This window comes from Cucurbita maxima, unplaced genomic scaffold (genome assembly GCF_002738345.1).
Source record: "Cucurbita maxima cultivar Rimu unplaced genomic scaffold, Cmax_1.0 Cma_Scf00012, whole genome shotgun sequence".
Taxonomy (NCBI): Eukaryota; Viridiplantae; Streptophyta; class Magnoliopsida; order Cucurbitales; family Cucurbitaceae; genus Cucurbita; species Cucurbita maxima.
This window is the reverse complement of record NW_019272028.1, coordinates 5056708-5079990: the sequence shown is the minus strand read 5'-3', so window position 1 is coordinate 5079990 and position 23283 is coordinate 5056708. Positions and strand designations below refer to the sequence as shown.

General features: G+C 35.7%; 4 protein-coding genes across 6 annotated transcripts; 2 read left to right on the top strand and 2 right to left on the bottom strand.

The window, feature by feature from the left end:
- LOC111487035 (cysteine-rich repeat secretory protein 12-like) lies at positions 1-1473 on the top strand. Of its 2 annotated transcripts, XM_023134246.1 has the most exons (3): positions 1-819; positions 945-1070; positions 1372-1473. In XM_023134246.1, exons 1-3 carry the CDS (start codon positions 63-65, stop codon positions 1380-1382), a joined length of 894 nt encoding a protein of 297 aa, XP_022990014.1. In that variant the 5' UTR covers positions 1-62; the 3' UTR covers positions 1383-1473. The 2 variants fall into 2 exon arrangements, with proteins under 2 accessions (XP_022990014.1, XP_022990016.1); XM_023134248.1 differs by lacking the exon at positions 1372-1473 and having other exon boundaries at positions 1-831; positions 945-1028.
- Positions 1474-4762: 3289 nt separating this feature from the next.
- On the top strand, positions 4763-7846 carry LOC111487034 (plant UBX domain-containing protein 2-like). The gene is made up of 3 exons (XM_023134245.1): positions 4763-5823; positions 6020-6298; positions 7302-7846. The coding sequence occupies exons 1-3, from the start codon at positions 4969-4971 to the stop codon at positions 7566-7568; spliced, it is 1401 nt and encodes a 466-aa protein (XP_022990013.1). The 5' UTR covers positions 4763-4968; the 3' UTR covers positions 7569-7846.
- A 1701-nt stretch (positions 7847-9547) lies between these two features.
- Positions 9548-11531, bottom strand: LOC111487659 (dynein light chain 2, cytoplasmic-like). 2 transcript variants are annotated; one of them, XM_023135142.1, is made up of 3 exons: positions 11139-11531; positions 10069-10096; positions 9854-9980 (listed from the first exon to the last, which is right to left on the bottom strand). In XM_023135142.1, exons 1-3 carry the CDS (start codon positions 11370-11372, stop codon positions 9874-9876), a joined length of 369 nt encoding a protein of 122 aa, XP_022990910.1. In that variant the 5' UTR covers positions 11373-11531; the 3' UTR covers positions 9854-9873. The 2 variants fall into 2 exon arrangements, with proteins under 2 accessions (XP_022990909.1, XP_022990910.1); XM_023135141.1 differs by lacking the exon at positions 10069-10096 and having other exon boundaries at positions 9548-9980; positions 11139-11516.
- Positions 11532-11881: 350 nt separating this feature from the next.
- Positions 11882-15377, bottom strand: LOC111487683 (endoglucanase 8). Its single transcript, XM_023135177.1, has 7 exons — positions 15108-15377; positions 14618-15025; positions 14403-14495; positions 14150-14311; positions 13221-13332; positions 12955-13118; positions 11882-12380 (listed from the first exon to the last, which is right to left on the bottom strand). Exons 1-7 carry the CDS (start codon positions 15318-15320, stop codon positions 12057-12059), a joined length of 1476 nt encoding a protein of 491 aa, XP_022990945.1. The 5' UTR covers positions 15321-15377; the 3' UTR covers positions 11882-12056.
- Between the last annotated feature and the right edge of the window lie 7906 nt (positions 15378-23283).

The following is a 23283-nucleotide window of genomic DNA, read 5'->3' as shown; positions in this document are numbered from 1 at the left end:
AAGAAACTAATCTCATCTCCGTCTCATTGTCTTCTCTATCTAAATTGTCTGCAAAATTCAACATGCCAACGCCACTTCCTTTCTCTTCTTTTCTCATATTTTTCTTGGGAGCCTCCCTCATTTTCACACCTCCATCATCTTCTTCTTCCTTCGACACCTTCCTCTTCGCCGGCTGCACCCTTCAAAAATACACTCCCAATTCCCCTTACCCTTCCAATCTCAACCTTCTCCTCTCCCGCCTCGTCACCACCTCCGCTACCATCCCTTACAACAACGTCACCGTCCTCGGCTCCTCCCCACAGGACACCATCTACGGCCTCTACCAATGTCGTGCCGACCTCGCCCCCAACGACTGCTACCAGTGCGTCACTCGAGCTGTCACACGCCTCGGGACCATGTGCACCGACGCATACGGCGCTGCGCTGCAGTTGGACGGCTGTCTCGTCAAGTACGACAACAAACGCTTCTTTGGAGTGGAGGACAAGACGGTTGTGGTGAAGAAATGTGGGCCGTCGATTGGGTCTGACTTGGACGCGTTGACTGGCCTTGATCCTGCTCTCGCGCAGTTGGTTACCGGTGGTGGGACCTACAGAACTGGTGGGGCCGGCGATGTACGGAGTGTGGCGCAATGCGTTGGTGATTTGAGCGTGGGAGGGTGTCAGGATTGTATATCTGAAGCCATCCGACGGCTTAAATCAGCTTGTGGACCTTCCGCTTGGGGAGATTTATTTTTGGGCAAATGCTACGCGCGGTTTACTAGAGGTGCAACTCACGCGGACGGAAATGAAGATGGATATGGATATGATGCAAATGGAAATGGTAGGTACTAAAGTAAGTTTTGTTTATTTATTTATTATTTTTAGTTATATAATTTTACAATTTCGTAAATAATTTTAAAAATAGTATTGAAATAATTATTGAGGAGTTGGGTAATATTTTGACAGATGATTCAAAGGATAATAACAATAAGACCAACAAGACAATAGCGATCATTGTTGGACTCATTGCCGGTATTGCCTTGCTCATCCTATTTATCACTTGGCTCAACAAAAGATATGAAAAAGGCCATGGTAACTCATTTTATCATTTTTATTTTTTTTTTCTTTGAGTTTGGTTGTCGTTTTAATTTTAATTTTCAATTTTTAAAATCAATTAAATTAAATCTCTCACCTATGTACTTCATTAAACTTTTGTTTTCAATATTTAAAATAATTTTAAATTTACCAGCAATCTTTAATTAAAAAAAAAAAAAAAGGCTCAATTTTACTATAAATTAAATATTTTGATGCAAAAATATTGGGTCGTGATAATTTGCCAATTATTTCATTTCCTTAAAAATTAAAATAAATTCCCATCTTGGATTATTTGCAGGTTGTAGATAAGTTGTGGTTGTCTGGTCAATTCTGTAATTTCACACCGACCCACTTCCATTTGGGAATGCCCTCTCTCTCTCTTTGCGCTGAGGAAGCAAACAAAAACTATATAATTTTTTTTTTCTTTTTTTAAAAAAAAGAGTGCTTCAATGAAAAACATTTCTCTTTTAGAAATATATTTTGTTTTGTATATGTTTATATCATATTAAAAAGTGTAATCTATTCATAATATATAAATTTGTGACGTATGAAATACTCATTTGTTTTAAATAATTTATGACTTAATTAATTAGTATATATGAGTCATGAATGAATAAAAGGGCCAAGTCCAAGTCGTTCATTTGAAAAATAAATGGAAGTTGAATGAGTCTCTATCACATCTACCAACCTATGACTTGGCCAAGCTGTCTTAAGTGGGGTATTCAAAAATATTTCTTTTCTATTCATTTAACCAATTTAATTTTCTCACCAATTAATCACTATAAACCTCAACTAAATAATAATAATAATGAGTAAATAGAAACTGGTTATAAAATATTAAGATAAATTAGAACATTACATCATCTATCTATTAAAAAAATAATAAACTTGAGTCTCGATACCTCTCGACTATCTATTAAAAAAATAATAAACTAGAGTCTCGATACCTCTCGACAATGATAAAATGGTGGTAGGGATGTAGTTAGGTGAGAACCATACAAATTATTATCTCATCTCATCTCTCTCTCACATCTATTATTCATAGCTTTAGGTTTTGGTTTTTAAACCTTGGAAAAGGCATCACTTTTTGGGTGTTTGTCCCAACCTTTCAAAACGATCTTCAACAACGACTTGTTTTTGTATGATTTTGAGTGTCACCTAAAATTCTCTCTTAATAATATCGAGTCGTTTGAACATGATAAACTAGAGCGTCTTATTTCCGAGAATATATAAGGTAGCTCGATTTATGATAAAATGAGTTTTGGTCATGAAAGTTTCATGTATTGAAGAAGCGTAAAAATGGTCGAGATGGAACTGTAGCTTTAAAATTAGGTATGAATAAAGATAAAGTTATTGAGGTTGCTATTCGTTCATAAGTTATAGCCTTTTCCTAGACTATACCCAAGATTGACTTCGGGTCACGTGGAGAAGACTTAAGTTTGATCGACTAATTTAGGGAATCATCCTGAGTTTATAAACAAAAAATACTCTCTCCATTGGGGTGAGACCTTATGGGGAAGCCCAAAACAAAGCCACGAGAACTTATACTCAAAGTGCACAATATCATACCATTGTGGAGAGCCGTGTTCGTCTCACATGTCTTAATCTTATTTGGGTTGTTAGTTGGTTTATCTTTAGTGTTCTAAGACTCCTTATTTGTAAGTTCTACTAGTCCATTGTTGTGAACCTATAAATCGTGTAATGACTTGCCTTTTAAAATTCGAGCGGCGGACTGATACTTACCGATGCAAAATATTTAAAAATATGCATTAATTTAAATCTTTTAAACGTGCATGCACATAAAGAAACTTTAAATTTAATACAACATCGTTCACAATACACAAATCAAATTAACAAACCACAACAACGCACCCACTCAAAACAAGAAATAGATAGCTAGTAAAATCTTGAAATACAAAAATTAAGGGTTCATAAGAGAAATATATCAAAGGGGTAAAAGACACCAATCCAGCCCAAACTCCATAACCTCGAATTCATGTGCGCATCTGCCTCAACCGCTCAATCATGTCTCATTTGAAATTTTCAAACTAGCAGAGATGAGTATATTTTAGTTCGCTATTAAGTTTTATTGATTTTAGTTCATTCGTTTAGTGTTTTATTCTCATTTTGGGTTTTGTTCCCCAGTCTAGGCCTTTCCTACGTTACACTCTAGGTTTACTCATTTCTTGGTTCTTGGTTCTATCGGGACCTCCCGCCCTCGGAATATTCTTAAGTTTTCTAGGTTTCCTAGTTAGTTGTTTCTTTTGGTCTCTTTCATCCTCATATCTCTAAGTTCTCGAGGCGTGACCTCTGAATCGGACTCATAAGGTTCATGCATTCTAAGATTGGACCAACTCAAGTGTAATACTTTGGACTCCCGCACTTGTGATAGGTTCACTAAAAGGAAACCAACGGGCAAACTTCTTTGAAATCTCCACAGAGTACTATCAACAACAAAATAGGCGTGTTCTATAGTTATTTGGACCCCTAAAAAGCGAGTCAGGTTTATGGTTAAGGGTTAGTTGACGAACCCCTAACCGTCTTCGTATAACTGCTAACTCACATACATGAACCATAACAATAGCCTATAGATCGACCAACTCTAAGGTACAATTGTGGACCCCTTGCCACTCGTGACAGGTTCACTAAAAAAAAAAATTAATTGGAAAACTGCCTAGAAATTTCCATAGGGTACTATCAACAATAAAATAAGTCAATTCTTTAGACAATCAAGTTAGGTTTACAGTTAAGGGTTAATTGATAAACCCCTAACTATCCTTATACAACCGCTAACATCACAAGTATAGAAATAGAGATATAAGATAACAGCCTAAACATGTATACCTAGTCATAAATTTCAGTTCATAAGACACTGTGTACGCATTTAGTAAAAATGCATAATAGCATTCAATATGTCATCTCAGCTCATTCTATGCTCAAACATTTATAATAGGTTTCCAATAACTTGCTTTGTACCATTTTAAAGACATGCTCTGAATTTCAGTCAAATAACAACCCAACAATTTATTCTTCGATAAATGTGCATAATAACATTTAACATACACTTACATGCATCAAAACCAACTCATTTTATGCTCAAATTTCATTGATATACTTCTTGTATCATATTTTCATGCATACTACGAACATAGATAAATCCAAGGTTTCAATTAAATAAAAATAAGACCAAATGCATATGAAGATAGAAAAAGAAAACTATATCGAAGCATACACTAAAAGGAAAAATAAAATTTGTCATCAATCCAAGCATGCACTAAATGCAATTGACCTCCTTGATATTAGTCTTTCTAATCGCATCTCAATATGCCTTGGTTTGTAGTTTGTAGTTAGACGGGAAACAAATAGTTCATCTCGAAATGAGATTATAAAAAGCCCATGGATATAATTATTACAAAGTTGGGCCTGATGCAGAAAAGCCCAATGGGCTGGGCTGGAATTGCACAATAACGGATTCAATTATTCATAACTTTTCAAATTTATGTTTATTATTTTTAGTAGATTTAAATAAGATTTATAAATTTGAAGAGATAATTTAATAAACAAATTTAGTTTTAGGCAATATCAATAAAGTAAAGTTCCTCGATGATGCCAATATAATTTAATTTTCCATTAAAATATGACCACCAACTAAAAAATAAATAAATAAAACCGCGTTGGAGGAGGAAGAAAAACATCAACCGCCAATAACAGCCTTACTCTTTGTTCTCTCTGTAAGCTCAAATCTTTCGCCAATTCTCCAATCAGCAACGTTCTTACTCAGTGGATGAGGAGAATTTTAAGCTATTTTGGTGTAAATTGCATTCTTCCGGTTGCTTAGATTCTTCCAAACTCGGCGATTGTTACAAGTTCTTCGTTTCACGTACGATTTCTTATCATGGGTGATGTGAAGGACAAGGTTAAGGGCTTCATGAAACGCTTCAATAATCCCTTGACCTCATCTTCTTCTACCAGTTTCAAGGGCCCGGGAAGAGTTTTAGGATCGTCTTCTTCCGGGTCGACCACTTCTTTGCCTACCCGCCCATTGCACAATCCCATTTCAAACCCGAATCTGGTCAAGCCCCCGGTAGCGAATTCAATTTCCGCGGCTCCAACCCGGCCACATCTCTCGATTAAATCGAGCCCAGAACGTTCCCCGGCTGATGGATTTGACCCATTTGACTCGTTTATAACATCTGGCAAAAAATCTGGAAATGGGTATTCGTTAAATGTGTTCGAATGTCCGATTTGTGGCCAAAATTACAGGTCGGAAGAAGAGGTTTCGGTGCACGTAGATAGCTGTGTCGATGATAATACAGCCAGGAGACCAGCAGATCTGCTGCTCACAAATGATGCAGAATCCCCGAGTGAATTGGAGGGTTGTCTTGGCACTTTCTTGTCAGGTAAGCCCTCACAAGGTTCACTGAAAATTATTCTTACGCTTTTGAGGAACATAATTCGGGAACCAGAGAATTCAAAGTTTAGGAAGATTCGTCTGAGTAATCCCAAAATTAAGGAGGCAATTGGCGAGGCTGTCGGGGGAGTGGAATTGTTGGAGTTTGTAGGTTTTAAATTGCAAGAACAAGATGGTGAAATGTGGGCAACCATGGAAATTCCGACAGAGGAAGAAATTAACATACTAAGCAAGGTAATAGATTCCATTGATCAACCAAAGCTTGATGAACAGGAAAAGAGAGGCAGCAGCACTGCATCCACTGATCAACTGATTGAGCCAAAGAAGGTAGACAGACAGGTATGGTTAACTGAGAAATTTATAGTTACCAATCCTATTTTCTTGGAACCTTAATTTTTGTTGCGTCTCCTGTCACCCTTTGTAGCTTTTCCAAGCCATTGCAAAATGAACCCTGTTTTTGGGTATCCATTTTACTTCGTTTTTGTGGTTCATAGCTCTTCCTCGGCTGATGTTTTGGATGATTTATTACTTTCAGACTCGGGTATTCTTTGCAATCCCTGAAAACGTTGCAGCAAACATTGAGCTACCAGACTCATTTTACAAACTCTCTATTGAAGAGGTTAAAAGAGAAGCTGTAATGAGGAAGCAAAAGATTGCAGAATCTCAGCTTTTGGTACCCAAATCATACAAGGAAAAGCAAGCCAAAGCTGCTCGGAGAAAGTACAATAGAACAGTGATCAGAATTCAGTTTCCTGATGGTGTGGTACTTCAAGGGGTTTTTTCTCCTTGGGAACCAACAAGTGCTCTATATGAGGTTAGCTCTATTCGTTGAGTTAAACATTGAAGCTTAATTTAATGTATGATATCCCTTCTCCCCTTCAAATGACTTCAAATGGTTTTGTGACTGCTCGTTTGTTAGTATTATAGGTATATATTTCCCAACGAATCTAGTGAAAAGGAGAAGTATTTGTGGCAACTTCTTTCTTCTTGTCTACTACTATTGTTTTTGTGGCGGTCCATTTAGACATTATATGCCCACTGCTAGCGGATATTGTTCTCTTTAGACTTTCCCTTTCAGGCTTCCCTTCAAGGTTATTAAAACGTGTCTTTTAGAAAAAGGTTTCTACACCCTTATAAAGAATGCTTCCTTCTCCTCCCAACCGATGTGGGATCTCACAATCCACTCCCCTTCAGAGCCTGGCGTCCTCACTAGCATTTGTTTCCTTCTACAATCAATGTGGACCCCCCAATCCACCCCCTTCGAGGCTTAGTGTCCTTACTAGCACACTGCCTCGTGTCCACCCTCTTACGGGGCTCAGTCTTCTCGCTGACACATCCCTCAGTGTCTGGCTCTGATACCATTTATAACGGCCCAAGCCCACCGCTAGCAGATATTGTTTTCTTTAGACTTTTCCTTTCAGACTTCTTCTCAAGGTTTTTAAAATGCGTCTTTTAGGAAAAAGTTTTCACACCCTTATATAAAATGTTTCGTTCTCCTCCCAGCCGACATGGGATCTCACATTATACTTGACTAAACATAGCAAGTGAAATAACGAGAACACACATTCAGCCAATAGCTTGATAATTGTTTGGTGGTGTGTAGAGTGGTCTTGATTATCAAAGGTGAAAAATTTTGTTTTCTGATTCATCCTTTGAACTACAATCTCATTAGTAATCATTGATCTTTTCTATGCGGGTGCTTGTGTATGTAAGCATACTTGTCATTCCCTAACCATCTCTGCAATACACAATTTTCATATCTTTTGGTTCCATGGCTGTTGGAACGAAAACTGAATGAATGTCTGCTTCCTTGGCAGTTTGTAAGCACAGCACTGAAAGAACCGAGTTTGGAGTTCGAGTTGATACAACCTGTCGGTGTTAAACGACGTACAATCGCCCATTTTCCAGCAGTAGGAGAGAAAACTAAAACACTAGATGATCTGGAGTTGGTTCCCTCAGCTCTTGTCAAGTTTAGACCCATTGAAACAGATTCTGTTGTGTTCACAGGTTTGTGTAATGAACTCCTTGAGATCATTGAACCACTCGTTAGCGGTTCAGCGGTAGCTCCTCCTGCACAAGGTTAAGTCTACTTAAAACAATGCTTGAATGTATATTTTGATCGTGGGCTGCTGTGGTTGCTGTTTCACCAAGTGCTCCTCCTGCAGCGGTAGCTCCTCCTTCAGCGGTAGCTACTCCCTTGTTGCTGTTCTTTGAAATCTTTTTTTATTCTTAAAGCAATCGCATTCTTTCAGGTTTTAAGTGGACAAAGCATGAATATTATGTTGATGCCATAAAAACTTCCACAAATATGAATGTGTTCTTAATACACAAGTAGTAACAAGCTTCTCTTAAGGCCACTTGATCAAATGGTGATAATAAAGTACCTACAAAATTCGAACAATGAGGTTGTTAGGTACATGACCATACTACTCTATCAGCTTAATCTAGCTTAGGAGATAGAGTTCGACGAGTAAGATCAAACAAATATTGACTTAAGAAATTTAGTGATTTTGGCTTAGGTCAACTAAGTAAGTGGTTTTACTATTGGATGCTCACGAGCTTGATTGGAAGACTTGTATGCTGGATGAATGACACCTACCTATGGCTCTTGTGTCATATTTTTTATGATGCTATGGTATGTTATGATTATACTGTGTTATGACATTATGTATGATATGAATGTAATATGATGCATTAACCTCCATATGTTATGTCATGTACGTCATGTTAGTATGTTCACACTATGTCTAAGAGACATTGATAAGTTATGTATGTTAATCATGAAAGATATGTCAAGTCTCGTTGGAATGTTATATAATGAAAAGAATGGAGGTATGATTTACATCACAAGTATGTATCATGATTTGAAACTATGAAACCTCATGCATTTTGTATGTCACTTGCATCGAGATACTTCATTATTATGATTAGTATGAATGTGTAGATCATGATATTATATGTGCACCTTTCCCTATGTGACTTTTAGCAATGTGAGCATGAGCTAGTCCATAGTCAAGCCTAGGAGTATGCAAACGAGCCTGCTTGGTAGATCCATGTGTGCATATGTGTGCCATGTGTCTAGAAGTACTACAAATCCAATTTTACACATCGAAAAGAAGAAACCAAGGAAATTTTTTATGAAAAGATAGTCCCACCATGATTGTACTACTTTTCAATCTTATTCTAGTATTGTCACTCTTAGTGTTGTACTACTATTCAATCTTCTTCGAGTAAGAATTCTTTACAAAAATCTTGAGAAATTTAAGAAAACATCTTAATCACTTTATTTTGCAATTCCATAAGGTAAAATTGTCCGTATTAAAAGGCAAACTATTATTATAAGAGTTTTCGATGACTTCCTAAAACAAAATTTAAAACAATATAAGACTAACATACGGTTCTATAAATGAAAACACATAATATAGAAAACTTCTAAAACTCATCATTTCGAGGCCTCTACTGCAAAAGTCGTCAACCATACATCAATCCCTTGTCTTTACCAAAAAATTGTTAATGGAAAGGACGTGTGTTTAAAAATACTCAATAAGTGACCCTAAAATTGAGGTCAAGAAATACTTACACATAGAACAAGTAACCTGACTAAAGTGACCTAAATTTCATATCTATTTCTTGAGCTCAACTTTCCTTTTTGGGTAAGAGGTAGCGTGCATAGTACTTCTCCACGGTCCATGCACATGCATATAGGTCTACTAGGCAGTCTAGTTAACGTATCTTATAGGCTTAAGTACGGGGTACTACACGCTCACACGGACGAAGAACAATAGAAGAGAAAGGAACATGAAGAATATAATACTGTGGTGTAAGCATCCACACAACATGCTAGAGAAGTAATCATGATCATATAACATACAACATCCATTCACAGTTCAATGAGATGATACAAGACACACATACATATTCATGGTATTCCATTCATATTTATCATACATGATATTCTCGCAAGGCATATAAATGTGATCCTATCAACCTATCAGTCATACTAATAATACTTAGAAGGGTTAACTTTCAATCTATGTAATGAAACTTTTAGTTGATAAAAAAAAACTGAGAATTGTAGCAAAGCTTTTTATTTACTACCTCAAACAAAGAAGTTAACATAAACATAAAATCTTATAACATCAGGAATCCTTCATGTTGGACTGCACATTACAAAATTTCATAATAACTCACATCACCTGCACACTCTGTTTTTTAAAGAAGATAAAAGTCAATGATACAACCAAAAAGAATAGTAGACTGAACCTGGTTGTTCTTGCTCATGACTTCAGCAGCTGTTCAATCCTCATTTAGAATTGAGGAACTCAATCTTTTAACGAGGTTGCACGCGTCAGGGGCTCGACTGACGTTTTGAAGAGAAGGATGTAAACTTTATCTATTGAAAAATACAAGAAGCCACCTAGAGAATGTGTTACATAGGAGCCAAAGCAAGTTCCCACAATGCAATGCCAGGCAGGACCATAGGAGGAATCGAATTCCTGAAAACCCAGTGAAACCTTATTACCATCAAACCTTATCTTAATATTCTTTTACTTTTTGGGGTATTAAGCTGCTTATTATACTCACGGCTAAAACCATCAACAATTGCTTGATCCTACAGACATTTAAAGTTAGTCTTATTTCAATACTAATGAACAAAATTGAAGTGAACCATAAATCCTACAAACATTTAAAGTTAGTCTTATTTCAATACTAATGAACAAAATTGAAGTGAACCATAAAGCTACTTACAAGCTGTGGATATCTCATAAAAAAAAGTGAAAATTTTAAACTTTGTCAATATCTTTCGTGAAAAGCACATTTTTCAGTACCATAAAAACGAAACAAAGAACCGATCTCCTAAACTTCATCCTCAAGTTCTTAAAAATAATTATCCTAAAATTGCTCTAGGTTAATCACTAAGTCAAACTTAAAAACTCACATATTCTAACCTTAGGAACTAAACAGTGTTTAGAGACGGTGAAAGTAGATTTCAAATGTTAAATCATAGGGAGGCTAACACAAAACAAAAAAGTCCCAACTTAGAACACTGAATGGACTTTGTCCCAAGCACAAGAATATTCCAGTGGGAATTAATGGTGGGCAGCAAATTCCCACTGGAATTGCCATGTGCACATCTTCTTTAATGGCATCCCGTCGTCCTCACCATGCCCCCAACTTTCCTTCTACGGAAGTGTAAGTCTAGAGAGGACTGTAGAGCAATAAAGGACATTTAATTTGCTACCTACAATTAGAATTGAAAAGCCAATCCCAAAGTTTGGAAATGTTCAAATTAGGTGAACCCATGCACGGTACCAGAGCCAGTTAATTAAATTCAGACAGACCCCTTCAATATCCGAGTACTTCCATGAATCACAACTGAAACAAGTGCAATGAAACAGAAAACCCTTAATTGTATGCCTAAATTGAAGAGATCCCAGAAATCTCACACTCAAAATCCCATAAACAAATTTAGTTCATACCAAAAAAAATAAAAATAAAAGGCATTTCATCAAACACCTTCCAGACACTACTCGAAACAGTCCAATAAGGATCCCTGAAAAAACTCTCTAACCCAAAGTTTGAAAAGAAAACTGGATAAGGAAGCTGCAGTTGTCAGGAAATCGCAACCATGAAAACGCATTTTTTTGGGTAACCTTTTTAAGGGCGAGAGCGAGGCGTTTGGTATCGAGCTTGGCAGGCATGGAATCGAGGAGTTGACGAGCGGAGGTAAAAGCGCGATTCTGCAAGGGAAATGACATATCGGAGGCTCTGACGCGAACATTAAGAGGAGGATGGGGCTGGTCTTGCTGCTCCACCGCCTTCTTCTTCAAAATAAGGCCATTTAGAAACTTAGTACGCCGCTCAAGCTCCATTTCCACTCCCTCCATCACCCACCAACACTACAACCTCATCAAATTGGGGAGAAAGACCTTCTTCTTCTGAGAAGCAGAAGAACTAATACGCAATGGCCATAAAGTGGACAAAATGTGTGGCAGAAGGAGGAAGAAGACAAAGGGAAAGGGAAAGGGGAAGGGGAAAGAAAAAGAGAGAGAGAGAGAGAGAGTATTTTATTTGTGGGATTATATTATATTCTGTCATTGGTCAAACACCAACTCCAATCAAATTTCCACTTTTTATATTGCTCCTTGTTTTCCTTTTTTATCCTTATCCTTTAATTATTTTATTCCCTTATAAAAAAGTTTTTATTTATTTTCAACTTACAATTTTTTAAGCTTTATTATGTGATACTTTAGTCTATTTAATTAAATTTTTTAATGAATTAGTTTAGAATTTGATGAATTACATGAAAATTAAATAAAATGAAACTCATTTCATTAAAAAAAAATGAACCACAATGAAGTAAATTAAAAACAATATTATAATTTTGTAACATAGCAAAAGAAATATTATAATAATGAGAGCGTTCATTTTTAATCGCGGAATTGATAGAACATATGGAATCTTAGGAAAATAAGAAACGGCAGGGTGACCTTCGCGCACCACTACACTACTATTACAATAATAATCTCTCCTACACCGTACACATGCCCCACAACGTTTCTCCGTTTCCATCAATGATGGGCCGAAAAGTGAGCCAGCAGGCCCACCAACGGTGCATTGATGTACGTAGTGGGCTCCGACTCTTGAAAAAACGGCCTCGAATCTGGAAACGCATCCGTCACGTTGGGCCCACCCACCACCGCTCCCACCAACACATTCGGGTTCGGGTTCGGACTCAGAAAGTACCTCGAACCCGCCTTGCACCCGATTCGACCAGGATGCGCCCGAACCGACGGTAAGGAACTGGCCCGGTGATGGATCCTGAGAGGGTAGCGCGCCCCGTACCCAACCATGTATGACATCCGCAGTGGATTATCGCCTAGAATGTAGTCCACCTGGTGGGACCCAAACAAGAAACGAAACCCGATATAAATCAGAAATCGGAAAAAGGTAACTTTTATGTTCCCGATTGGTCAAAAGTACTGGGGGGGGGGGAGTAACGTGTGATTGATGATTAAACTTGTCGGGTCCACGAAATCATAGCCGTTAAATTTATTAACATCCAACGTATTAAAAAAAAATACACTGTTTTGGGTATTAGCACTCACAGACAAATAGACAAACATAGCTAAAAAAACCTCAGACAAGACAAACTCTAGCCGTTGTTCGTTTTTCATTTGTTTATTAGACCCTAGATTTCGGTGGGCCCCACCAGTTTTTTTTTTTCCTTTTTTATTCTAGAAAAATAAAAAATTAATTAATAGAGACATCGATGAATTAGAAAAGTAATTATGTGACCCCATAACGACATGTCCGTATGAGGGATAGATAATGGGTGTGGTGGGCATATAATATAGTGTTTTATATAGCTCCATACATTCTATTTGAAGAAAGGAAGAATTATTTTTTTGATTAAAATAAGATAAAATAAAATGATGATAAGAAAATACAAGTGTGAGGTTAGGTTACCTGACGTTTGGCGAGTTGGCGGAGCATAGCGGGGGATGCTAAAGAAGCGCCACATGCGACGTTGCGATTGGCGTGGCTAAGGTAATTGGAATAAGCCAGGAGTAGAAAAGACAGGGAGGTAACATGCTGCATGTTACTTCCTCCAGCCTTGAATATCAACCCACCTATATATATTCAATTCATTTCAATCCCATCCTAAATTATCATTCTATAATAATAAATAAATAAATAAATAAATAAATAAAAAGAAATAATAATTTTAATACCAGGAGAATATTGAACTTGAGGATGAGAAATTCCAGGCAAAATTGAGCAAATGAACTCATCTGCATTTTGCCTGAAAGATGAGAAGTATTCTGCTTTGCCCATCAACACCTCCTGCCATGTTTTTTTTTTTTAAATTAAAAACATTAATATTTCGTTTAGTAATTAATAGTTATATATTTATAATTTAGAAAGAACAAGAAAAAATATATATAAATTATTTGGATTTGAAAAGAAGAAAGTCGCAATCAAAGTGAAGAAGAAAGTGAGTAAAGCACATGTGAAGGAACTATAAGTTCACAGACTTTAAGCACATGAATCCACCAGTAACCCACTCATCCGGGTGGGGGCCCGCCCCAGTTGAAAGTGAGATGACAAAATTGCCCATTCCTATTCCCTTCATCATCGGGATATTCATTCATGACTTTTTATTTCAATGGGGATGATGGATGGGGGCAGAGGATAAAATGCTTCTTCACCATTTCAAACCCATAAATTCCATGCCCTTATCACTATCCTCATCACAGACTCAATTATCAATAACACAGAAAAAACACCTTATCCAATAATTTCAAAAATACAATTATTAGTATTATTCCTTATTTATTTATTTAGTACTTGGAATAATTCCTTCTTTTATTGCCCTCACTGCCAACTAACATTCCTTTTCATCACATCACATGCATCCCCTTTGCTCATCCCATGTTCTAACCATGGGCGGCAGCAGCAAGATGGGAAAACCATCAAACCCCTGAAAGCCACGTGGCGATTGAGATAACCCACGTCACCATTAAAAAAAACCCGAACCAAACCGTAAACAGGAAACACGGTAATAATATGCCATATCGAACTACCCAACGGTCAGGAATATATATATTTAAAAAAAATAAAAAAAGAAAATAATTGGGAGGGGTAAAAGAGTAAAAGAAACCTTGGAAATGAGGACGTTAATTCCCGCGTGCTTGTTATCCCAACCAAACTCGTTGATGGTATCCCCAGCCCTGAGCACCACCTCGTTCTTGAAAATGTATTCTCTGTACACGCGCCTTCTTGACGCCTTGTGCAACCACGCTGCTCCCCAAAGCAACTCGTCCTGATCCAACGCCCCACATTCAATCATCTCTAACTCCCTAAACCAAATCCCACGCTCCACATTTAATCTTAAAACTAAATAAATACATTACCTGATAACCGTTCACGTCGCAGTAAAACGGACACACCGCCCTTCTCAAGCTCCCGCTGTACGCTCCTCTGTGTCTGTCAGCAAACTCGAACACCTAAAGTAGTAAAACAAAAAACACGGTTAATACCCATTTACTGCGGACGGTAACTTTTTTATTATTTATTTTAAAATAGTAGGACGGGATGGGGACTAGGATCGGGTGTGAAAGCGACATACCGAAACGGCTCGATTCAGCAGCAATCTGGAATAAGAAGGATCACGTGATCTGAAAACAATGGAAGCAGCGGCCAAGGCAGCGGCGGTTTCGCCTGCCACGTCAGACCCAGGGTGGGCTCCATCGATTTTATAAACAGTACGAAGCGTATCCATGTCCTCGGGTCTCTCCCAGCAGTTGTGATCGGAGTAAGGATCGCCCACTTGTACAAACACCACGCCGGGAACCGCCGTCGCTTTTAGTAAATAGTCGGTCGCCCATTTCACGGCCTTAAGCGCATTCCCCAGCTCCGATCCCATGTTCCGTCCGAAGTCGATAATGCTCCACGACAGCAACGTCGTCGTGAACGCCATCGGAAACCCAAACTTTATGTTGTCTCCGGCGTCGTAGTACCCGCCGCTCAAATCTCTCTGCAACCAAAAAAAGAGGAAAAATAAATAAATAAATGAATCACATTGCCAGTGTATAAGAGGAAAGAACAGGAATGCGTACTCCGACTGTGGAGCCGTCATGGACGGCTGAGTCACGACGCCATTTGAGACGTTGGTCCGGAGGGAGTCTACCGGAGCGCTGGCCTTCGAAGAAGAGGATGCATTTTCGGAGGGCGTCGTGGTAATCGTGTTGTGCTGTTGCCGGAGGAGAAAAGAGGAGGAGGAGGAGAATAGCGGCAGCGGCCGGAAACAATGGAGGAATGGAGGTGGACATGGTGTGAGGTATGTGTATATCTGTGAATGATGAGGAGTGGCTTAGCACATGCAGAGGACACAAGGTTTGTGCTTCATTTTATATCGGAAAAAAGGCGTCATTGGATTCCAGAGGGTTCGCCAAAGGGAGGAAGCCACGTGGATTGGTGTGATAGGATGATGTTCGGGTCCCAATGCAAGACATTCTTGACCGGGTTTTGACCTCCATTCGGGTCGGGTTTGCTTATTTATTTATCCAAATGGTAACCAATCAGGCTCTCCCCCTTTGCATTGAAACTTAATTGATAATAATAAAAAATTAAAATACTTAATGAACATTAGTAATAGTTATACCTTCTAAACTCATGAATGTGTCTGAAACTATTATGAGTAACCCCAATTAGCGACAAAGTTTCAATAATAGGGGCTAATTTGTTTTACTTAACGGATAGATTTTGGAGTAAATATTGGGATTAAAACTAAAAGTGGGGGAATACAATTATTAGAACAAGTTGGATTTTGGAATTTAAGTAATTATTTTAATAATTGATATTTTCAAGAAAAAAAAGAAACAAAAAAAGAGGATAAGCGGGGTGCGGTGAGGTGGGATAATGTGAATGGGTAGAGAGGTGCTGTAATGTAAGTAGGCACGGGCGAAGGGGAAAAAGGTCAAATTGACAGGTCGCCGGTGCACCGACGAATTGATGGAGGACACGTGGAAAATAGTGGCAGCCCATAAAGCCGAACTCCAAAAGGTACAACTTTGCAAACTAATGCAGGAAATAGAGTTTCCAGAAATTAAATTAAATTAAATTAATCTCAAAAAGAAAATTCCTTTTTTCTTTTTCTTTTTTTGGAGACTGTAAAAAGGGAAAGCAAAATGGGTATTAGGGTTTGGATTTTGTGATGATTTTTAACGGAAATCTTGCCCTTGTTTTTTTAGTAATGTAATCATTAATCTTTTTGTATTGTAGTTTAATATAGTAATTAATTTCTATTGAAATAATTCATCCCTTAGATTTAATAGATTTACGAGCATTACTTACTAGAATGATTTTAAAAGGTATAAAAGTTAAAAATTTTTAATCACATTTTAATAAAAGGAGCAGTCAAAATTTACAAAGAGAAGTGATTTGTAATTTTAATATGCACACTTCCTAAAATCCACACAAAGACATGATACCAATCTAGTCCAATCTCCATCGCCCTAGAGCTAATGTACATTGCTTTCATGCATGCTACGAGTTCCGTTGGACTGGACTAGCTGGTCCATCCAAGCGGACCGGTCGTCAGTCACCCAGATCAAAGCCCCCAAGTTGCGACTCTTACTCTTTCCCTCTTTCTCGTCCGCACGTTTCCCCGTGCATTTGGCAGCGTTGTTTTCTTATTTTCCGAAACCGCCCATCTGTCACCTCCCCTGTTCAGTCCAACACCACCGCCTCATGCCAAAGACCGACAAGCCGAGCCACCGACTGGCGTCATTGCTCCCATCTGCCCATTCCGCGACCTGTGGCAGCTGACGATTGCCATTGTCGCCCACCCCTAACAGTCCACCGCACAGTTGCCGCAAACACTCAAGAGTCATCCACCACCATCCTCCTTCGCCGACATTGCTGTACATCTAGTAAAATTATATATGATAAGCTGCTGTCGTTATTTTGAAAATATATTTTATTTCTCTATATTCTTTATTACGGTACATACTTAAGTTATCAATACAAACTCTTAGTTAATATTTATTCTTGCATTTTCTCTCTCTTATTCTTTGTGTTCATCTAAATTGAGTGTGTGATTTGTTGTATGATCCTAAAAACGGATATCAAAGGCATACGAGATTCACCACAATCTATGAAGATAGAAAACTAAAAAATTGGAATCGAGAAGTTTGATGAATCTAATTTCGGTTTCTGAAAGATGCAAATTGAAGACTATTTGTACTAGAAAAATCATCATGAACCCTTGTCTAAGGTGAAGTCAGATACCATGACCATGGAATAGTGGAACTCGAGGATCAACAGCTCAATGATTGATCCAGCTTATGCTATCTAGAAACGTGGCGTTCAACATTATCAAGGCGATAACATTGTATTTGTTGAAAGCAATGTGAAGATGCGCGAAAAATCGTTAGCTATGAATCAGGTATATTTGATGCGTATATTGTTCAATCTACACATGTTTGGAGATGGATCTAGCGCGAATCATATAAATGAATTCAATATGATTCTAAGTCAACTGATTGCGGTGAAAACTAATTTCGAAAATGAAATTAAAGCATTGATTTTGATATTTTTACCCGAGTCTTCGGATACTTTTGTTTTTTAGATCAATCATTCCTAGGATTTGAGAAATTGAAGTCGGTTGAAGTTCGAGATATTGTTCTCAGTGAAAGTAATTGCAAACAATAAATTTGGGATTCATCTGGCAGTACTCTCAATCTTGATAGAAGTAGAAGAAGTAACTCAAATGGCCCAAACAAATACGGTCAAAATCAAAGAACAGAAAAAATGTCTAAACAAATCAAATGTAACATATTGTAATTGTGGAGAAATTGGACGCTTTCGAACCGATTGTACAAAACCAAAGAAGAAGTAGAATCACAAATCTAGAGATGATAATGATTCTAAAAATTTCGCTGAAGATAATAGGGATGCTCTAATTCTTAAGGTGGATAGCCCAATTAAATCCTGAATTTGTGATTAAGTGCATATTTTCATTTCTCTCCAAAGAAGGTCAAATTTTCAAATCTGAAAATTTCATAAAGGTGTATCTTGTCGATAACAAAGTTTTAGAGACCGAAAGAAAGGAGATGTCCGCACACAAACTCCAGCTGAAAATTAGTGGACATTGAAGAGTGTCAGATATATTTCTAATCTCAAGAAGAATATAATCTCTATTGGTCAATTGGATAGCACAGGTTATGCAATATAGTTTAAAAGTGTTTGTGAAAAATTGTGAAAGGTGTTATGGTGTTAGCGCATGACACAAAATCTAAAATCTTATACATCACTCATGGTGGATAAACATGGTTGTTGTTGCATAGAGTGCTTCTAGTTCAAGTCTATGACACAATAGACACAGTCATATGAGTACTAAATGAATGAAAATGTTGGTTGTGAAAGTAGTTTTAAAAAGCTTGAATTTGTTGATATGAGTGTTTTTTAGAGATATGTTATGGGCAAACAGAAACGAGTTAGCTTCACAAAAGTTGTCCGAGAACCGAACAAAGAACGGTTTAAAATGATCTATACAGATGTTTGGGGACTAACTACAGTTTCATCACTTGGTGGGTCCAAGTTCTACGTCACTTTCATTTATGATTTACAGGTGGAGGATTCAACCGAGTAGGAGCAAGCCATGAATGTTGAGGTGAGTTAGATGTCTAGGTTTTAGAATTATGTTGCAATTTTATTTACCAAGGCTGAGTATGTAGCAATAGTTAAACCGAACAAAAGATGATATGGATAATAGACTATCTAGAAGAACTAGGCAAGAAGTCACGCGAGAAGATTTTTTATATAGCTAGTTAGAGTGTCATACAATTGGTAAATAACATAGTATATCATTAAAAAACAAATCACATTAGAACACAACATCATTCGGTCACAAGTTAGGAAAAAAAGGTGACATGTATTTGAAGACGATAAATGTCGTAAAGAATTCAAGATGTTGACAAAAAGTGTTGGGGTGGCGAAATTAAAATTCTTAATGGACTGTAACAATTAGATAGGTGAATTGTTAAGTTATTTGATACATAATAAAACTATATATAATAAATGACATAAATTATTATAAATAGTAAACAATTATTTACCTTCTGGCCCCTATTTTATTCAAATTAAAAAAATTATAAAAAAAAAAAAGCGAGAGAAGAAATTAATTTTATTAGGCTAAGTGTACGTAATTAAATAGATAATAGTACGGGTCATTTCGTGCCGAAAGGCCTGAAGATATATGGGCCAGGCCCAATAAAATGCATCCAGAATAGACTTAAATTTTAATTAAATGAGAAACCCAATTCAATTCCATTAATTTGCAAGTAATTTTCTTTAATTATTTATAATTACCATTTATATTATTATTAATTATTTTTTATTTTAGTTTCAACTTATGAAAAATTAATCGCATCGGAGTGTTTCCGCGGTCGAATCCATTTTGAATTTGATAAATGCATGACTTGTGTTGGTTGACTTATTAAGTATGATTAAGTCATTCCAATTAGGTGATAATAATATTTATAAGCTTACTTTTCAAAAACCAAAGATAAGTGTAAAGAATTAGATAGAACGCTCCCTCGTAAGTATAGGAAAGTATTCAATGAAACTGCTACAATATAATTGTTGTCTAGTTAACTATTGGATATAGAATAGAAAATATGCATATACTCAAACAATTTCTTCTAGATATCAAACAAAGTAAAACTAAGAACTACATATCATGGCGATTTTTTTCGATAAATCTCATCAAACATCGACTCTCTTTTATCCCTTGATTAACAAGTAATTACTTTTCGAATACAAGAATTAAAAAAAAAAAAATTGGTGAATTTCAAGAGCTATAATAAAGCTAAAAGAACCTAAGTTTGAGAGTATTGATGGCAAGAACATGGAGAGCATTCAGAATTAGTGATAGAATGAAATTGTTTTTCCAAACAAAAAGAAAGTCAAAATGTGGATTATTGCAATTTATTTTTCCCTTATTCACGGAGTTGAGAACCATCATGTGTTTACGTTACCATTTTTCCATGCATTCTTATTATTCTTATTATTATTATCATACCTCATTAACCTTCTTCTTTAATGTTTTCCTAAAATAATTATAATTCCATGTGTTCCTTTTTTAACCAACAAATATTCATATCATTCTACCTTTTTAAAAAAAGAAAAAAAGAAAAAAGAAAGTGAAAATCCCTTTAAACTATTCTAAATCTGGTATGAATACACCATTTAAAAAAAAAAAAAAAAACTGAAGTAAAGAATAATTAATATATATTATCGATGAAACAATCCTCCGAATTTTGCCTCAAAATATATTAAACAAAATCAAAATAAAAAATTATAAATTGAATGTTCCTTAATTAACTTGAAGAACAAGAGAGAGGCTGAAACAGACTGATTGGAAAAGCTTTTAGAAAGTAAAGTAAAGGATAGGATGTAACGTTACTTAATGTTTGTGTTTGGTTGTTATCCAATCTTTAATCTTAATTGGAGACAATTACGCCGCCATGTTTGTCCATGAATCATGGAATTGTGCATCTCCTTCGCATATATGTTCTCCATTTTTCTTCTTCTCTCATCCAAATCATCTGTTTATTTATACTTTATCCAATGTTAATCTAACATGTTTGCATTGATCATTTGCGTCTCAACTCATCTCCCTTGCACGGTATGCTTGCGATCATCGTTATCATTATAACTTAATTCTATGATCCATTCATTGTTGATTTCCATCCTCATCTAAATGTAGCGCTCTACTTCGACAAAGTCAAATTCACTACTATTTACGATTGTCAACCACCATTGTTGGCAATCACTATTGATAGCTAACATTGCCAACTATTATCGACTGTCGTGTGACCACTGAATTTCTTTGTCGTTTGTCGTTACCTCCCCACCAAAGACTACTTCGCCAACCACCAAAACTAATAATAGAAGTTTATATACGATTAGTTTTTAGGAGTTATCCTTATAACAAATTTATATTTATAGAAGCATTTGGAATATAGAGTTAAAAGACATTTTTTTTGCAAAAATTTAAGAAAATATATTGGTATTTTAATTTTAATTTTAATTTTAAATTTTTTTTTTTTAGGGAATGCATTAAATAGGTGGGACCCAACACGTGCGAAAAGGTAGCACGCTTCACAGCAGTGGACAATTAACGGAAATTAATAAACACAAAGAGAGTCAACGAAGGACCACTTCTCCGCCGCTCGATTTGATTACTTTCATGAAAGACTCAACTTCAGTGGAGCGGCGGCGCATGATTAATAATAAATATTCAATCACAGCCGTCCATCATTTTCGCGACGAACTCGCGTGGCCACGCTGGAGCCGCACATTTAAAAGACTGCGATAAATGATAATGGGGTGCCCCGGCCTCGCTCTTTAGTCCCCCAACCTAACATTTATTTTAATTCTACCCCTCCTATTCTTTAATATTACCATACGACCACACAAAGCCCATACCATTTTTAAAAATAAAAAATAGAAAGAAAAAAAAAACTTCCTAAATAATCTTTATAGTTTGATAAAATTGGAATTTTATGAAATTATAACAACTTGTTCAAACAATTCAGAATAGTGACTAAAGTCTATTTTTTTCTAATATCATATGGCAAATTTATTATTTAGCTAAATTAATTTGTTTAGAGAATGTATTACTTATAATTCAAATAAATAATTATATTAATTAAAGTTTTTATTTTTTATAATTATATCATTTTAGACTCTTCATTAGAATTTTGTTTAAAAGCAGTTAATGCATATTTTTCATATGTGAATAAATTTTATATTAAAAGACAGGAAAATGATAAAATTAAATAAATAGTTACAATTTTTTTTAATATAAATGATTTTTATCTTCTCTTAATACTCTTATTTAGACGATTGTAAGCTAATTTGAAACTAAATTTAATGATATAAATGGATTTTATTATTATATTTTTTTTTTTGAAAAACATGAATAAATTATCTTGTTTTGAAACTTAGAATGATTTTGTCGTTATGCATGTGAGAGCAGACACGGCAACGAAGAAGAGGGCTTCTTCTTCTGTCTTCCCTATCCATATTATTTTATATTTATATTTACATTAAATATCCGTCTCATTAATAGAAAATATATATATATATATCACCTCAATTATATTTCTTTCCATTCATATTTGTCCTCTAATATCTATATTATTAAAACTTTTAATTTATCCACGTAAATAGATTAAAATATCTCTATTTTTTTCAAAAAAATTACAAAATTTCCACTTTTATTTTTAAAATCATTTTGGAAAGCTATTTGACAACCAATCCTTATCCCTTTTTTTATTTTATTTTATTCAAAACAAAAGGAAAATCTGGAAAATTTGATTTTTGTTTTTCTTATGTATTATTAAAAAACGACAGTTATTTTTTTAAGGATAATTATTAGAAATATAATCATTTGTGTCCTATTAGTTAATAAATGATTTAAAGCCCAAAACCAAGAAAATGTATAATAAATTATTTGAGTCAAATGGCGTTATTACACAAAAGACTAATAATTTTGCAGAAATTAAAAAGAAAACAAGACCCGAACCCAAAAGACATAAATGAAGGTTTCTAGGAACACAGAGACAAAGCTAAAAAAAAGGACATTATTTTTTATGTCATTCATACCTTTCGTACAAGAAAAAAGAAGGGTGATTATCTCCGATGACTCACTAAATATATTCCTTCTTCCATTAACAAAAATTAGTTTATTTTATTTTAGTTTCTAAATTTTTAAAATATTAAACTTAAAAAAAAAAAAAAAATCAATAATATTCTCAGCTTACAATTGTACGCAACGCAACGGACGGAATTTCAAGTCTGCTGGATTTGGGCAAGGGAAAAAAAATTAAAAAAAAATTAAAAAAAGTTGTTGACTATAATGGGGCAATTATATTGATTTTAGGTCAGTAACTTTTTTCTCCTTTTTAGTTTCTAAAGTATATTAATGGCTAATCACATGCGCACCATTAATTAGTTAAGCATAATGACAAATACTACCTATAAATGATACATATATTTTTTTATAACATAGTCTCATGTTTACATTTAACTAAGATGTCAGATGCATAATAAATTCATTTCCAAGAAACCGAAATAACTTAGATTCATATCATAATAAATAATTTAAATGTGGCTTTCCATACAATTCAGGACGGATGAAAGGGATGAATGGCAATTTCGTAATAAAATCCAAATATGATGGATAAATTGGTAGTTTCATTTGTACTTCGATGCCTACTTAAG

What these genes read in the sequence shown, in the direction of transcription:
- LOC111487659 (XM_023135141.1), bottom strand. Translation starts at nt 11,372, where the DNA reads ATGGAGGGAGTGGAAATGGAGCTTGAGCGGCGTACTAAGTTTCTAAAT. An exon ending in TCGCTCTCGCCCTTAAAAAG is followed by an intron (nt 9,981 to 11,138) that starts GTTACCCAAAAA and finishes CTGGGTTTTCAG; the next exon opens with GAATTCGATTCCTCCTATGG.
- LOC111487683 (XM_023135177.1), bottom strand. Translation starts at nt 15,320, where the DNA reads ATGTCCACCTCCATTCCTCCATTGTTTCCGGCCGCTGCCGCTATTCTC. An exon ending in ATGACGGCTCCACAGTCGGA is followed by an intron (nt 15,026 to 15,107) that starts GTACGCATTCCT and finishes TTTTGGTTGCAG; the next exon opens with AGAGATTTGAGCGGCGGGTA. An exon ending in GCCAACTCGCCAAACGTCAG is followed by an intron (nt 12,381 to 12,954) that starts GTAACCTAACCT and finishes GGGTCCCACCAG; the next exon opens with GTGGACTACATTCTAGGCGA.
- LOC111487034 (XM_023134245.1), top strand. Translation starts at nt 4,969, where the DNA reads ATGGGTGATGTGAAGGACAAGGTTAAGGGCTTCATGAAACGCTTCAAT. An exon ending in CAAAGAAGGTAGACAGACAG is followed by an intron (nt 5,824 to 6,019) that starts GTATGGTTAACT and finishes TATTACTTTCAG; the next exon opens with ACTCGGGTATTCTTTGCAAT. An exon ending in CAACAAGTGCTCTATATGAG is followed by an intron (nt 6,299 to 7,301) that starts GTTAGCTCTATT and finishes CTTCCTTGGCAG; the next exon opens with TTTGTAAGCACAGCACTGAA.
- LOC111487035 (XM_023134246.1), top strand. Translation starts at nt 63, where the DNA reads ATGCCAACGCCACTTCCTTTCTCTTCTTTTCTCATATTTTTCTTGGGA. An exon ending in ATATGATGCAAATGGAAATG is followed by an intron (nt 820 to 944) that starts GTAGGTACTAAA and finishes ATATTTTGACAG; the next exon opens with ATGATTCAAAGGATAATAAC.